This window comes from Diadema setosum, chromosome 11, assembly GCF_964275005.1.
Source record: "Diadema setosum chromosome 11, eeDiaSeto1, whole genome shotgun sequence".
NCBI lineage: Eukaryota > Metazoa > Echinodermata > Echinoidea > Diadematoida > Diadematidae > Diadema > Diadema setosum.
This window is the reverse complement of record NC_092695.1, coordinates 16,943,156-16,960,349: the sequence shown is the minus strand read 5'-3', so window position 1 is coordinate 16,960,349 and position 17,194 is coordinate 16,943,156. Positions and strand designations below refer to the sequence as shown.

The following is a 17,194-nucleotide window of genomic DNA, read 5'->3' as shown; positions in this document are numbered from 1 at the left end:
ACCGAACAAAATGTGCTGGCAACTTTAAACATGTTCTACTTTTTTACTTTATTCATATTAGAAGAGAAACAATATTGGTTGCTTTGAACAATATGGGGCACAAGCATATGAAGTGCTCTGTGTCAGAGTGTTTCAGAAAACAGTATAAAAAAAACATTCAGCTCCAGAACAGCAGTATGACATGGACTTTGTGAGGTCAATTCTTGGAAAAGTCATTACTGCAGAATCACACCTCTGTTACCAGCATCCTTTCCAAACTCATATGATGGATGTGTTCTTACAAAATTAAAAACAACACATGAAAATCAAACGGCACTAATGTGACAAAACTCAGAAACGCAGACAGAATACATCAAATGTATTCACTCATTACACATGGAGTTAGGCGCTAGGTCAACCCACAAATAAAAGGACAAAATCAGAAAGACAAGGACCGCACATGTTGTGCCATCGAGAACTCATGCAACTAGGAATGGTAACACAATTTCCTTCTTTCCTTCACTCATATTGGCAGACTTTATAAGGGATATTAAAATAACATGCAATCATATCATGAACTACCCAGATGTCAATAATACAGCTGAATTTCATAACACTTCATTCATTTGCAGACACAGCCATTGACAGTTAATTAAAGTCCTTGGCAGAATCTGCCAGTGCCTGTAAATGCAAAAACTGTAAAAAGGTTTCAAAACTTAAAGAAAAGGTTAAGTATGAACATTCCATAAGCCAACTGCAGTTGGGACTAAAAAAAAAAAGAAAAAAGAAAAACCCTAGGAAAGGCCAGAAAGGAACTGGGAGAGGCTTGAATGAAGACTACCAGGCAGGCAGATGATACAGCATCACATTCTCCCCACCAAGGGCTGGAAAGTCATCATTCTTTTCTTGAGCGTGTCTTGGGCTTTTTAGGTGTGCTGCATGAAGAATAATGAAACAAAAAAGTACAAAAAACAGGTCAGAATATTATACAGCTGATACATTAAGCTGGCGGGGTGAGAGCTAAATAGACTTTGTGTACTCTATACAACCACATAAAGCTCCTGTCTTGAATATTCATAAGATTAAAAAACTAGATATATCGCTACGGCGACTGATATGCCTCCGCCATAATGCATGGTTCTCCTATTAGGTCTATAGTACAATGTCTTGACAATGTGTGATGACAGTTTCAAACAATTGGCAAAATATTAAAATGACAGGTTTGACACAAATGTGCTGAATGTTCACTTTCCTAGAACTAGGTTCAATTGAATGAATGATTAAAATGTCAGAGTGCAGGTATTTGGGGAACTGATGATTTTTACTTGACTTTTCACCCTTTTATAAGTTTATGCATTGAGTAATTTTTCAAGGTATTGAGAAAAAGTATAATTTCAGTATCAAATGGGAAAATAGCATTATCTAAACCTGGCCTTTGACCTTTGACTTCACAGTTCCAAAGAGAATCACTGTTAAGTTGAACATGCATAAATATGTAAGTTTCATGATGATACCTTGAGTTACTTTTGAGATATGGAGGAAAAAGTGCAATTCAGCACTTTCACTTGACCTTTGACCTTTTGACCTTTGACCTTTTGGCAAGAAACTTCCCACAGAATATATATTGGGTAATACATGTATACATCAAGTAAACAAAAAAAAAAAAAAACCCTTCATTCATTGCCTAAATATAAGGAAAGTAGTGATATTTTGAGGAGTTGACCTTGACCTTTGACCCCCCTGACCTTTGACCCATGACCCCCAACTTCCCTAGATAATCACTGCCCATTGGTACAAGCATATATACTAAGTTCCATGAAGATACCTTGAACCATTTGCGAGATATGGAGAAAAACATGAAATTTCATTTTTTTTTTCACAAAATAACCTGTGACCTTTGACCTTTGACCCTGTGACCCTAAAATCCACACAAAGTATCATCCCCCAAGGATATACCCTCATACCAAGTTTGATGTAAAACCACCACACGGTTCTTGAGATATCGACAAAAACAAAACGGGATGGACGGACGGACGGACGACCCGAAAACATAATGCCTCCGGCCACTTCGTTGCGGAGGCATAAAAAGTTATACAACACCTAAAAAGATTCCAGCTATACAATTGGTCGATAGTTCATGTGACATGCAGTTAAAAGTACAGTTGCACACTGTCGGTGCTGAGCCGGGCAGTTTTGTTTAGGCAAAAATGGATAGTGCACAGCTGACGTCACCAATTTACACCGACTTCCATGTTAAACTCATAATCAACTCATAGTTTTTGCAACATTGCACGCCTCTGACATCAAAATAAAGATACCTTTACTGTCAACAACTTCAACCGATCGCTGTCATGTACGACTGACTGTACTGCACCACCCACTCGCCTTTCACGAAAAAATGGTGGCCATTTTGTTCTAACTTCAAGAGTAGGTGTGGAACCCACCCATTGACATATGCGGTGTTTTATAAAACAAATAGCACATGGTCTTTATTCCTGCAACAGAACAATGCACAAAATCTTGACCATTCACTATCTGTAATGAACATCTTAACATCTCCTTATTCACAAATCAATTCTTTGTGACACATTACTCTGAAGGAAGAACAGTTTATCTCAACAAGCACTTCCATCAGAAGTTAATTCAGCTTTAACCCACTGAAGACTAGTCCCAAGTATACTCGAGCAGGTGTATATGGGAAATGCCTGTTACAGCGCAATCAGCCTGTCCTCAATGGGTTAAGCAGTGGTTGCCTCGTAATATGTCCTGGACGGAGGACAAGTGTTTGGTTCTCACCTAGCTTTCTCCTGTGGCTCCTCCGCAGCCTCCTCCTCCTCCTCCTCCTCCTCCTGATTGATGCAGAAACAAAAGGTACATCCTAATGTGAGATGCTGATATGCAATGCTTGTTTGTTTTTTTACTCAAAGAGTTGCTAGTAGCCCTCACTTGCTTACATTTTGTGAATTTGCATCACAAAACTGTTATGTAATACTACTTTCACTTCATTCTATTGTTTTCAAACTTCCAAATAGTTTCATAAGAAAATAGCTAATTGGTGCATAGCATCTGAAGCCCATAAACAGCAGAGTTACTCCAAAGTGCATGTTTTCAGGCTTACTGTAGAATATAAACCTCAGCATCTTGTGATGGATTTTGTCACACGAGGACATTTATTTTGATTCAATCTGATATACTTCAAAGACCGAATGCTACCTGTCCTTCCCCTTCCTCTGTTCTATTTTGGGTATGATTTCAGAGTTTTGCTTATTTGGAATTCAAAATATGCATAGACAGAGGAAAACAAAATTAAATGTGTGGCTCTTCAAGAAAAAAAAAGGTCCAAATTCTTTTTGTGACTGTCACGACCAGACCAAACATCAACCTCAAAAAAAAAAAACAAAAAAAAAACACAGCACTTTGATGCTTTCAAATTAAATCAGTTTCTCATTCTTTCCCTGATCAGATAGCACAGTTCTGTGAAACACTGTGCCAAAGGGCAGTAAAGAGGCAGTTTTTTGTTTAATGTAAAGACCCTAAATCCTGTCACAAGCTAAACAAAGTCACATGAACCAAGGCAATCGGTACACGCGACTTCCATTATAACGAATTTCTTGGAATAGGCAGTTTTCTGTCATTATACTGAAATTCTGTTATCGCCAAAGGGTAAAGTATACAAAGATAAATAGATGATAATTTTGGGACCTGAATTTTCACTTTGTTGTGAGGAGAATTTTGCTAAGACCATGTTCATTAAAACGGGAGTGCACTGTATGAACAATGTTTGTTTGTCTGTTAGTTTGTCTGTGACATCTTACCTCCTCTGCAGGCCCCTCCAAGTCTGCCTTGGTGGCTTTCTTTCGTTGCCTGACGCTCGCATCACCCTCGGCCGACACTGCCTCTTCGCTTTCTTTCTCCCCGCCCTCAGCTGCTGCAGCCTCCTCTTCTTCCTCCTCCCCCTCTTCCCCTTCCCTGACATCATCCGGGCTGGGTGCATCACTCTTCTTGCTGTCTAGCTCTTCCGGGCTCTGCACATGAGAGATGGAGACAATATGAAAACATTATAAAGCCTATGACAAGATGTCAAAATGCCACTATCGAAATCAACTCAGATCTCCATGTATCCCCTTTTACAAATAAAAGCAGTGACAACAAAATTATCACTTACATCCAACCAAAAGGTAAAAAATAATGTGAAACATATGTTACACAAATCATACTGTTTTATTAATTTGTAAGAAATACATAATACAGTGTGGATCATAAAATTTATTAGAGAATACAAGTACAAATGAGTAGAACAATAAGAACAGGAATGTATCTTTTGCAAAGTTGACAGAAAATTAAGCATAATGATGGAAGAGAGTGGTCCACTGAAAAAACAGAGCTTGCAAAACATGGATCACTCAATACGTAACATGTAACTAACGTATCATACAGTATCAACTGTAAACATCAATATTTTTTCACACGTAAGTGGCTCAAAAACATATTTGCGGTTCTTGAATTTGCGGTGCGCAATTGCTTACTTGTATGACTTCATCCAAGTCACAGTATAAGACAGAATTCGATTTCCCTGCATGAAAATTGAAGTGCTGCCCAATCATTCCAAAGTAAGGCCTGCATAGAAACTACTGCATACACACATGAGTTCAAATGAATACTACTAATGGTACTAGGGCACAAGTGCACACACACACACTCATAAAACCGGAAGCACCACTAATAAAAACACACGATTCAAAGCTGTTCAAAATGTGCACAGAAAATCGCAAAGATATTTTTGCGGATTATACAATTAGCACTAGCCAAAGTAGTGCAAAATATGAGAAAAATTATTGTACTGCGAATATTTCCATGTTTACAGTATTAGCTATTCACATACAGCTAGAATATAACTGTTGAATACAGTATGTCCCGAAAAAAAAATTACAATTGGATTTTTGCATTGATAACACTCAATATGATTAAATCATCTAAATGCTACTTCAGGGTCTTAAAATATAACATCTTAGCTCTATTTTGCAGAAAACCCCATTCAATTTGGTTAAAGGGGATGGCTACTAACTGATCAGTGGGAATCAGTGGGAATGCTGGAGGATGATTGTTCCAATCCTTGTGGGATTCATTTAATAGTACATTATATATCTATTGTTGTGTGAAAATTATTTGCTTTAGAATGGTCTCATATTCAAGTAATGTGCAGTTTAATGTTTCCAGGTTAGCGTGCCTGGTCAGTGACGGGGCATTAATTTGCACATTACTTGAATATGAGACCGTTATGAAGCAAATAAATTTCACACAACAGTAGATATATAATGTACTATTAAATGAATCCCACAAGGATTGGAACAATCATCCCTCAGCATTCCCACTGATTCCCACTGATCGGTTACTAGCCATCCCCTTTAAGCAGTCACAGAAAAATGTGGATTGTTGTAAAGCATGTCATGAGTCTGATTCTTCCAAGTTTAGCACTTGGATGCTCTTGGGACATTGTTGGAACTGCATAAAGTATTAATGTGGTAACACAATAGACAGAACTCGGAGGGAAGGGATTCCTGACATGCACTACAAAAATCCTCATTTCTCTTTCACCACTGAAGCAAATTGAATGGGGTTTTCTGTAAGATGTGGGCAATGAGTTATAGTTTCATAACCTGAAATTGTGTTTGGATTGATTCACTATTTTTTAAAGTTATCGCTGCGGAGGGTACCATTGTAATTTTCTGGGGGGGACATACGGTATATAGCATGTAAGACTTCTTACCGACTTGAAGCAGAACCTGATGCAGAAGAAGAGCGGGATGATGACAATAAGAGCAAAGACTGCCCAGAGCCAGGGCCTCTCCTGGGCAGCATCCACCATACTGGACACAAAGGTCTCCTGAGAAGAGTGGACAAACAGAGAAGGAAGGGGGCATGAGGTCATTGCACTTCTCTGTTCACACCAACGTCACCATTGGTGGGCGACCAATGACTGAAGCATGCATGGTCTACCGTCATATTAAGCATTACAGAGCAAAGAAGGAAACACTGAAACAAATGAGAGAAGAAAATTCAAACCTAGGAATTCCCATAATATCACTTACTTCACTACTGGCGTTCACAAAAATAGGAAGAGAAGATTAAATGTTTCTTTTCTTTCTTTTTTTTAAAGAGGAAATATGAATGATCCTTTTTAACAGGACTACAATTGGAAGGGAAACATGTGCACATAGATGGGTTTGAAGTGACCTTACACTTCACAAAACATATATCTACCAGACGAACTCCATGTCCAACGAACTTTTCCTCAAAGATTATGCTGCACATTGGCCTTTTTCTGTCAACTTGAATACAGATCAGCATACAAATTGTGATCATACTTAACATATAAAAGGGGGTGGGGCCTCTGATTAGACTTTGGTAGTTTATATGGATTGAAACTTCTTGTAGAAGCATCTATCAACCTTTTGACTTAAGATACTCACAGCTGAGGCAACGACGCCCTCCTTGCGTTTGAGGTGGTAGCTGTCAGCAGCGTACTGGTCTGCCACGTCCTTGTCGGTAGTGATGATGAAGTTGTCGAAGAGGATGTTCTCGCTCATCGACCACAGCTCCAAGGCGATGGCTCCCTGGAACACGTAAATGAGACATTCACATTAAGAGGACTGCTCACATGACATGCTACCTTATTCCCTTTACTTGAGTCTATGCCTCGAAATGATAGTTAAATTCTACAGTATGTTTTCATACAGCCCAATATAAGTGGTAATACCAGTTTCGAACACAACAACACAGAAGGGAATTCTTTGAGCTTTCTTTTGTTTCCAACGATATGTCGTACAACTGGAAATGGTGAAGACGTTGCTGACAAAAACAGTGTCTGAGACAAACGTGGCGTGATGATCACTATCGCAACGGAAATAATAATGGTAACTACGCCAGCTACTTTGGTCGCACTACTTAGCTACTTTGGTAACATAGTAAGAGAAAACAACTGTCTTGAAAAGTAATGCTTCAAGGGAAAAACTGAAGGCTCAAGAAGGCCAGGATGATCAAAAGCTCTATGAGTTGATGGAATCAAATCCCTTATTGGTAAACCCCTATCAACTGTTTATCAACTCGCGGCTGACCGTGAAAGAGTGGAGATCAATCAGGGAAGTCACAAACTGTCAGCCATAACAGAAACATACCAAGAGAGATGCCAGACAAAAAGTATCATTGCAGAGATACAGAAGAATAGAGTGACATTGGGAGGGTGACAAAGGCAACTGATGACACTGACAATGACACTCACAGAGGGTAAGGTGTGGGTATAGGCAACATTGTTCACCATTCTTCTTCAAACAACCACAATCAAGTTGGTGAGTGCTCTGTCACTGTGGTGGAGAGGTCGACATTTCAATGTTCTGGAAGTTTTGAAGTAAAGACATAGTAATTCTAACTACAAATGATGATTTTGAAGAATATGAGGAATTAAATAAAAGGGGACCAAATGAAGCATGTACTGTAAAACGAGGAATGTTCGTGTGCATTTTAATTTTGCGAATTTAGCGAGAGCCAAGATTCATGAAATCACAATGCATGCAAAAGTTCTTGTTTACACTATATGCATTGAATGTTAGAGGCAGCTCGCAAAAGTTTTATGCCATGAAAAAGGCTATTGGCTCCAATTCACGAAAATTTCATGCCTCAAAAATATTGTGTTTTACAGTTAGTTGGGTTACTCCTGACTCAGGACCAATAACAAAAAAAGGAAAAAAAAAAGTTTTATGGTGTTGGCCTCAATAGCTTCCAGGGGAACTCTATTCCACTGTTTAAAGTCCATGACAGGTTCAAATTTTTTTAAGGTAATGTCTTCCGCTCTGCGGTGTGACTAGCTGTTTGATGACAGCCCTTTCTGTTTCGTAGTTCACGGAACTGTCAGCAGGTTACATTTAGGCTGGACTGACACGCACACATCAACTCACATATATCATCTCCACCAGCACCATTCTCGTAATTTATGACAATGTCATCACCAAGGACTACCCACTGTCAAGATCCCCGACATCCTCTTTGCCAGACTGGTTTCACTCTAAGGTACGGGCAAATAATGGAAAGGGGGAAGGGGAAGAAACTAAAAGAAACACAAGAATAGGGCAAAAAAGATATACTTTTCAACACTCACAATAGATGACATCTTGAACGGCTCGAGGTCTTCGAAGAAGTCTGGGTTTGCAATCATCCTAGGTTTCCACTCTCCCTGGTAGTTGGGGTTGTCAATGTAGGGGGGCTTCCATTTACCCTTGTAGCCAGGATTGGGCACCATGGGCGGTTTCCACTCACCACACCCAACATCGTCACAGAGTGGGTTGTCTGCAGATAAGGCAGTAACGCAAAGTTATTGTTGTATCAATACATAACCTCCCTTATCAACATTCTAAGGGTAAAATGTCAATTCAAGCTCACTTGTACTGCTCCTACAATGGCTGCAAAACTCTTTTCTTTTATCAACCTTGCACTGTCCATTTTTAACTGAACACTCTCAAAGTTTTCCAATACACAGGGGAAAAAAAAAAAAGTAAGGCCATGGAATTAAGTTTGTGATTTGTTGTAAATCTAATGCATCATACATATAATGATTTATTGACTTAGTAAACATGAAACACCTTGCATATAACAACTACTTGGATAAATGGGTACTCTCCAGTATGACTATAAAACAGTCACAGCCTAAAATTAATTCCTGATTTGGGATTGCAGTATAATAGATTACCCAACTTAAACCACACGAAGAGCAATCAGACGCTAAGTAGGTTATTAAATAAAACTTGCAATACCTCAACCCCCCATGTTCCTCCAACCTTTTCAAAACCTAATTTACTTTGACTTCTGAGGATCATTTATTGTATGCGCAAAGATGAAACTCCATTATGAATCTGCTTCTGTCAATCACTGATGCCACCCAAAATCACTTCTGGGAGCATTATTCCATCTTGTTCTAGATGATTTACAGGCCAGCAAATACCTTCACTGCCAGATGAATAACATTCAAATGTTCTTCCATCAACATTTGACCTTGACAGTTGATATTCGACTTTGAATGCTGCTACTGCCAGTATTACTACTGTTCCCACTACCATGACCACTACTACTACTACTATTTCTAGTAATACAGTGCACCCCCATTATAATGAACATGGTTATAACAAAATTCAGTTACAATGAAGTAAAAATTCAGGCCACAACATTATCCACTCTATGTATTTTTATTGTTTATTTGTTCTGTTTCAATGAAATTTCGATATAAAGAAAGAAAACTACTGGTCCCAAGGACTTCGTTATAATGGGAGTCCGCTGCTGTTGTTCTTCTACTACTACTACTACTACTACTACTACCACTACTACTACTTCTACTACTACTACTACTACTACTATTACTACTACTACTACTACTACTTCTACTACTACTACTACTACTACTTCTACTACAACAACTACTACTACTACTACTACTACTACTACTACTGTATGTCTACTTGTATATCTGAATTTAAAGCAATCAGTTTAAATGCATTTCCACAAATGTGAATAAGTTTGTTCAGCAAATGCCATAAAGTTTCTGATTAAGGAATAGTACATGTAAAATTTCTAGCAAAGACCTGTACATTGTAAGCAGATTCAGCATCATTTAAATTGATGCCAGTTTGAATTCAGACTCACTGATCTTTGGTGGTTCCCACTCGCCATCCATATCATCATCCCTGGAAAAAAAATCAAAAGATGAAAAGGATTCTTTTAACGGAAAAATCAAAATTATCAATTTCAGTCAAATATTCAATTAAGATCCGGAACAAAGAAAAATGGAACTCAAATTGCTTCTTTTTTGCTATTTTTGTTTATTTCTTAATTTGCTAATTTACTTCTTTTTTTCAAAACATAAGAAAGTATAAATCAACTGCTTTTTTGACTGTCACTTACTTTTCATACAGAATATGAATCTATTCTGTCCTAGCAATGCTGCTTTGCTTCAAATGATTTCAAGCAATGATTGAACACTAAAATATTTGATGGACAAGCTAACAGTTTCATTTGACTTTGAGTGCCATTTGGAGAGCCCTTACGAGGCGGATCATTTCCATCAAAAGGGATGACCAGTAACGGCTTGCGCTTTAATAGGTCAATCACATCTGCCATCAAAAGCGATCACTCGGCACGATGCTCACCAGTCGTCGGGTCTCTCTGCGTCTGGATCGTCGATCAGCTCCGGCTCGTCGTCAAGCCAGCCGTCCGGCTTCACGGCATTTTCGTCCTCAATCTGCGCGGGCGCATCCTCGTCCCAGTCGTCAGGCTTTTCGGCGCCGGGCTCGGGGATCCTGGGGAGAAAAGGATCCAAGATGTGCAGTGCAAAGTTCCTCATAGGAAATATTGTGCTGTCACATGACCATTACAAGCATTGCATGTACTAAACCTCGGCTGACATAAGCAATACCCAAAATAAATCAAGATTTGTATTGAATGTCAAGGTCAAGGAAACTTTGACAGAAATTAACCTCAAATGGCAAAGAAAATTGACTTCTGTTGCTGCATCTATTCAAAATGATAAATGGTATCTCAGTGATCATGTTCCCTTCATTAAAATTGTTCTATTGGCAGACACGGGTCATGCGAGAAGGGTGAATATGATGATCAAATAAGCCAGTCTACAAATGCATTGATAATGATAATGATAATTGCATTTATATGGCGCTTCATACTGGAGTTTCTAAGTGCACTGGTGCTATTCATACAAAAAGACTAGAAAACACAATAACATTAACAAAACTAGCATATTAACAGTAACAAAAGAAGAAGAAAGAAAAGAAAAAAAAAACCCAAAATACCTATGATACAATGATACAATAATTAATAACTGACTGTGTGCGCCTCCACGAAAAAAAACCCCCAACATCAATGTTCATATCAATGTTTGGGTTTGTTCTCTTCCGAAGGACTGAGTTACAATCTAATCAAGTCACCTGCTTCAAATAAACATAACTCAATATCCAGAATGCAGTTTGCTCTACATATTACTTTTTGATATGTCTGGCAAGCCTTCAAAGCAAGCTTTTCTAGCTGTACCGGACAGACTGTGTTACAAAGAAATGCTCAAGATTTCACTATATCAGTAAGCCAGTCTATTTGCTATTACTTTTGGATGGTTAAAATGCAAAATATCTTTTCTGACTGCCCAATTAATCATCAACTCTGAAAATAAACTTAACATATTTGAGTGTCATGCACACATGAATAAAAGAAACAATTCCAATGATAACTGTACAGTTTCTATAAGGTTTTAGTGAAATAGAGGTGACTAATTACAGTGATATTGCTATCCTGTTCATTGAAATGCATGTGTTTCTGAAATATAAAGCAGTAATAAAATGTGATCATATAAGACAAGCGGTGTGTATAGATTGGAATGCATTAAGATACTGCGCTGGATGTATGACATCCACACATGAAAAAGGACAAAACAGAAGAAGAATAAGAAGAATTTTTGGCTCACTTTTTCCTGTCATCCCAGTCTTTGGGCTTCTTGTCATCAGGGTCCTCAATTTCTGCTGGTGGGTTCACCGGAGGGCTTCAGGGTTGGACAAAAAAACAACAGCAAAAACACACAATCAAAACAAAAACCCTCCACATTTAGTTATAACAAAGATTCTATCTCACTTGCATCCCTTTGCAACCTCTTAATCCTCATTCCTGTAATGCCTTCATATGGTAGTACGAAGGTGCAGCAGCTTTCAGCTGCCGTAGCAGCTGCGTAACAACATGACGTGGTGTAGTGAACATGACAAAATGCCATCACTTCACAAATGTTTCACTTTCCATGACGGGAATGAGTGTAAAAGCTATGGGCACAGATGGAAATGTGTGACATTTTGTATCTCGCATTGATCATTTCCCCATAGGCCTACTTTTTAGCAGTCATTTTCTCAGGAGAGAAACAATATCTTTCAGACATTGATTCATTAAAGAGGTATCTAATTATTGGAGGCTGTACTAGATTTGGTTACCATGGCAATAATCAGGCAATCGGTTTGGAGTGTTTCAGTGAGTCATTGCTGTAGTTGCTGCAATTGATGCAATTTACTGTCCACATACGTTATAAACCTCTTTTTGAATGCCAATGGTATCACGATGATTTATCGTTTTACATGAATAAATTTTAGCAGCATTTGTGGTCATGAAATGTAATTTTTCTGCCGCAGTGATAAATTTGTGTCTGAGATTCTAATACTGTTTTGGACTGAGGCGCCAACACTTGCAGGTAAAGTATTGTTAGCATCATCACTCAATTAGCAAAGAAAGAATGAAATGAGTGAAAACTCTTAACTCTTGACTAAAAAGCAACACACATCATGAAAAGAAGAAAGAAAAAAAGATACTGACCTCATATCTTCTAGGAGACTGCCCTCACTGACGACCTTCTGGTCAACATACACTTGGAAGGTGTTGTCAGGATTCACCACTGGGGACAAGATAATGGTGAGGGAAAGGCCATGATGTCTCAAAGACCATTTCAACGATTTCCTGACAACAATGTAAAACTAAGAACCTCACTACAGGTGTAATTGGGCTCATTGAAGAGCATGGGCTAGATTGTTGTTCAAATTTATGAAATTCTTTGGTCAAGATGTCTTCATTGCAACTGATTGACAACATGTAGATAAATTGCTGTTGTTGTTGTTGTTGGTTTTTTTTTTTTTTTTTGGGGGGGGGGGGGGCTGGGGCGAGGGTCCTCTCTAGGACTCACCCTTGCAGGAGGCCAAAATGTGTGTTCCTGACTGCACTGGCACACAATACTTTAAGAACATGTATGACAAGGTCACTATGAAGCTGCATCTGCAGCACCAGATGTTGGAATGGTGCTTCCACACATGCAGACGTTACTTTAACAGTTGAAATGTCATTGACATTGTACACACACACACACACGCACACACACACACGTTGCCTACAGCATTGAGAGAGGTTACCAGGTACGTAGGTAGAAACAATGGCAAGCTGCAACATTGAAACCACTCTCACATACATCATCACGTCATGAAAGCTCTCACCGCTAGAAGTGAAAGTATTCATAGTTTCAAGTGGCTGATGAGAGCTCATCGTCTGGAAGCAGAGTGCAGAAGAAAGATCTCTCATCCCAAACTCTCTACATGTTCGGTTTTGCAATTTTGCTGTTGCTTTTTCGTTCTCTCTCTGTCAATTTTCCTTTTCGTTAAAGAGATGAACAGACACCTTTGCAAAAAACAGAATGTTCAAATTTTTTCTCCACGCTCTGTCTTGTGCATTTGTTCATTTGTTTTAAGCCAGCAGTCAATGAACGGGAGCTAAAAACCGGTAGATAAAAGATACAGTATATTCAGGTGCCACACACTGCAAATGAGTGGCAGTAAGCCTATCCACCTTGTGAAAACTTACTGTTTTCTATACAACTGTAGATGCATCTGCACTTATGTTAACAAAGTCTATTCAAAATCATAACAGTGTGGGAGAACTTTCAAGAGATTTAGTTTCAAGATGGGCTGCCAAAATCTGAGTTCTAAAACCTCTTGATCATGACAAGTCTATTTGATATGCCGGATGTCTGAAGGGGCCAAGCTATGACAGTGCCCTGGTGCCAACTAATACAGGAATGTTCTACAAACTGACTATCTGTTACAGTTTACCATGGTTTGACGGTCAAGTACTTCCTTATGATGCATGAGTTACGGAGGTTGTGACTGACTGACAAAACATGTCATGTTACCATAAACAGAACTTGATACATGGCCCAAGGTAGGTAAAGAAAAGAAAAGAAAACAAAACAAAAAATGAAGCCAAATATGATGAAACTTAACATAAAATTGAGAATACATGTCTACAAGAAATATAAACAAATGAAATAAAGCTTGCATAAGATTTTGCCCGGTGCATATGAAACCCTTCTTACATTTTTGTAATATAAACAGGCACAATGACAAATAGGTAAGACATGGATGAAAAATAACAACTGGCTGTTCCTTTGTATGCTTACAAGAGTAAAGATGGATAAGCTGCGTGTTTCTGCCAATCATGCTGTATCTATGCCCTGAATGTAGGTGCATACACCCCATCAACAACTGCACTCATTGACATGACAGGATAGATCCTTACCCAGAGTAAAGAGATGAACTTTCTGGTCCGTGAAGACATGGCTGAAGGAACCAGTGGGTTTCTTGGCATGCTTTTCCTGGAAGTGGAGAAAAAACAACAACAACAAAATGTATGGCATACCTGCATCTCTACACCGATACCATTGGGTAACAGTGTGAAGGGGTTAAGCGTCCAGCAAAAAGCCCCTGATTACCTACATCATCAAGTAATCATGTCCTATCAACAAGGCAATCGCCAAATTGTGTCTCGCCCATTCGCGTACAAGGAATTAATATTTTTTATAACTCCCAGAAGTTAATTGACCTGCTTATGACCTTTGACCTTGTGGTGACCTTCAACACCCTAAGGGACATTTACCATCCAAGTTGGGTCACAAACGGAAAAAGGGATCAAAAGTAATGAGCCATAATCGAAATGCGCCATAAAAACTTAACATTGGGCCCTAAAAATTTGTTGACCCCTTTCTGTGACCTTTGACCTTGTGATGACCTTTAACTCCCCAAGGGACATCTGCCGTCCAAGTTTGGTCACAAATGGACATAGGGATCAAAAGTTATGAGCCACAATCAAAACGCGCCCTAAAAACATAACATTGGGCCCTAAAAGTTTGTTGACCCCTGTCTGTGACCTTTGACCTTGTGACGACCTTCACCTCCCCAAGGGACATCTTCCATCTAAGTTTGGTCACAAACGGACAAAGGGATCAAAAGTTATGAGCCATAAACAAAATGCGCCCTAAAAACTTAACATTGGGCCCTAAAAGTCCGTTGACCCCCGTCTGTAACCTTTAACCTTGTGGTTACCTTCAACTTCCCAAGAGACATCTACCATCACCAAAGTTTGATTGCCATTGTACAGTTTGTAGCAACATGTGCCGAGTTACGTGTGATAAGAGAGTCTTCCAAGTAAACTTTAACGCATGACCTCAAATGACCTTTGACCTTATCATGTGACCTCTTACGGCACCATAACATGAAGGTACCCCTAGTGCATCCATCACCCAAGTTTGATTGCCATTGTAGCAACATGTGTCGAGTTACGTGTGATAAGAGAGTCTTGCAAGTAAACTTTAACGTATGACGTCAAATGACCTTTGACCTTATCCTGTGACCTCCAACAGCACCATAACATGAAGGTACCCCTAGTGCATCTATGACCCAAGTTAGGTTGTAATCCAAGCAACTTATGTGAAGTTATTTGTCAAAAGAGAGTCTTGCAGGTAAACTTTAACATAGAAAAGAGAGTCTTGCACATACTCTTTAATATATGACCTCAAATGACCTTTGACATCATCACATGACCTCCGACAACACCATAACATGAAGATACCCCTAGTGCTTCTATCACCCAAGTGTGGCTGCCATTGCTGTAACAGTTGCCAAGTTATGCATCATAAGAGAGTCTTGCAGGTAAACTTTAACATTTGTGACGGACGACGGACGACGGACGGACGACGGACGACGGACGGACGACGGACGGATGACGGACGGACGACGGACGGACGCCATTTGGATCCCTTAGTCTCGCCTTCACCTCCGGTGGGCGAGACAAAAACTGGGCTTGCAAGTTTTGGATCTTCATGCTGAAAAAAAAAAAAAAAAAATGTGCAAATGCAAAAGCCTAGCATGCACTTTTGCCCATTCATATTGTACTGTGTAGATCATATTGTTCACTTCATATATCCAATTATTAAATATGCTTGAAATATTCTCACACTATATTTGTTTTCTGTTTTGTTTTGTTTTGTTTTATATGTTTGTCTATTGTTGTTGATGTTGCAGTTTTCTACTATGACAACTTATAAAGTCTTCTCCTCTTAAAAAAAAAAAAAAAAAAAAAAAATCATCCAGGCAAAAGAAGAGGGAGGGGCAACCCTCTAGTTGTGGTACAATGGTCTGGTTACTTTCTACTCACTGTCGTTTAATCTGACCAAGGAGTATGAAAATGGGGAAGGGTACGAGGGGGGTCCAAATAGCTGCAGGAAGATAGATGGGTGGGACTGAAAGACAGCGAGCAGCTCCTAGAGTTGATTTATGAGTGCTGTCTAGTGGAGATGCCCACTCCAGCTTTCCACTTCCTGGTAGGGAAAGCTCAACGACCATGACTCACGGGGACGAGAGCCTGGCGCCAACAAGTGATCCACACGCCACTCCCGTGATTTACGACAGCCCGCTCGCGTACGCATTATACGCACCCCAATTTCTAGAATCAGACTGGAATGGCCAGTCTGCTGGCATAACACAGATTTCAGCTTTAATTCTGAGCAGATATACAATGCTTGTGTCTGTGGGTGCATGTGTGTGTGTGTGTGTGTGTGTGTGTTTGTGTGTGTGTGTGTTGGCATAAATTATACATCCATTCATATGACTGACAAGTACTTTATCACTGTCACATGTAAGTTGGCAATGTAAAAATCGGCCTGGGTTCTGTCTTGAACTGAAATATATAAAATCCTACAATATGTGCACACTCTCAGTTACTATTTGGATGGAAAGCATGCTACAGCATATGGCATTAAATATCCAATCTGAAAGGAAGGATCATTCATCAACATATTAACTCACCTCAAATTCGCCCGTGTTGGGATTCTTGTGTCTGAAAATAAAGTGGAGCTGAAATACAGAGAAAACAAGACAGAAATAACAAACAGTGAATGCCAATCAAAGCATCAAATGTGTCAAAAAACTGAGAAGACAGAAACATCAAATAAAGAATGTCAATCACCATTTATTTCTTTGAATGTCAAGAAAAGCCACCTTTGTTCCGCGAATACCTCCACTGACTGGTTTTGTCTGATTAAATAAAATTCATCAGTGGATTTTGAGTCATGATTATGATTCAAAAATACTCTGATATACTTGTCATTTTTATCTTCTTTTTTTTTTTTGTACTTCATGTGCTTAAAGCTATCACTTCTATTGGTTTTTTTTTTTCCTTCCAATTCTCATGTTCTGCTCAAGGGGTTACATAAGATCTAGAACAAAGGATTTTATTTCAATCATCAGTTGGCTTAGATTTGTACTTCAGTACTACATGAATTGTTAAACACTGCTAACCGCTACCATACACA

At 39.1% G+C, this 17,194-nt stretch overlaps 1 protein-coding gene across 1 annotated transcript in view; it reads right to left on the bottom strand.

The window, feature by feature from the left end:
- Positions 1 to 342: 342 nt before the first annotated feature.
- Positions 343 to 17,194, bottom strand: part of LOC140234601 (calnexin-like) — a 30,364-nt gene continuing 13,512 nt past the window's right edge. Inside the window, exons 7-18 of the mRNA XM_072314629.1 lie at positions 16,689 to 16,736; positions 14,125 to 14,200; positions 12,379 to 12,457; positions 11,492 to 11,566; positions 10,170 to 10,319; positions 9,667 to 9,707; positions 8,132 to 8,319; positions 6,450 to 6,593; positions 5,747 to 5,863; positions 3,795 to 4,004; positions 2,776 to 2,828; positions 343 to 914 (exon numbers count right to left, since the gene is read on the bottom strand). Coding sequence (XP_072170730.1) covers positions 875 to 914; positions 2,776 to 2,828; positions 3,795 to 4,004; positions 5,747 to 5,863; positions 6,450 to 6,593; positions 8,132 to 8,319; positions 9,667 to 9,707; positions 10,170 to 10,319; positions 11,492 to 11,566; positions 12,379 to 12,457; positions 14,125 to 14,200; positions 16,689 to 16,736 — 1,221 coding nt within the window. The 3' untranslated portion in view covers positions 343 to 874. The remainder of the gene's footprint in view (positions 915 to 2,775; positions 2,829 to 3,794; positions 4,005 to 5,746; positions 5,864 to 6,449; positions 6,594 to 8,131; positions 8,320 to 9,666; positions 9,708 to 10,169; positions 10,320 to 11,491; positions 11,567 to 12,378; positions 12,458 to 14,124; positions 14,201 to 16,688; positions 16,737 to 17,194) is intronic.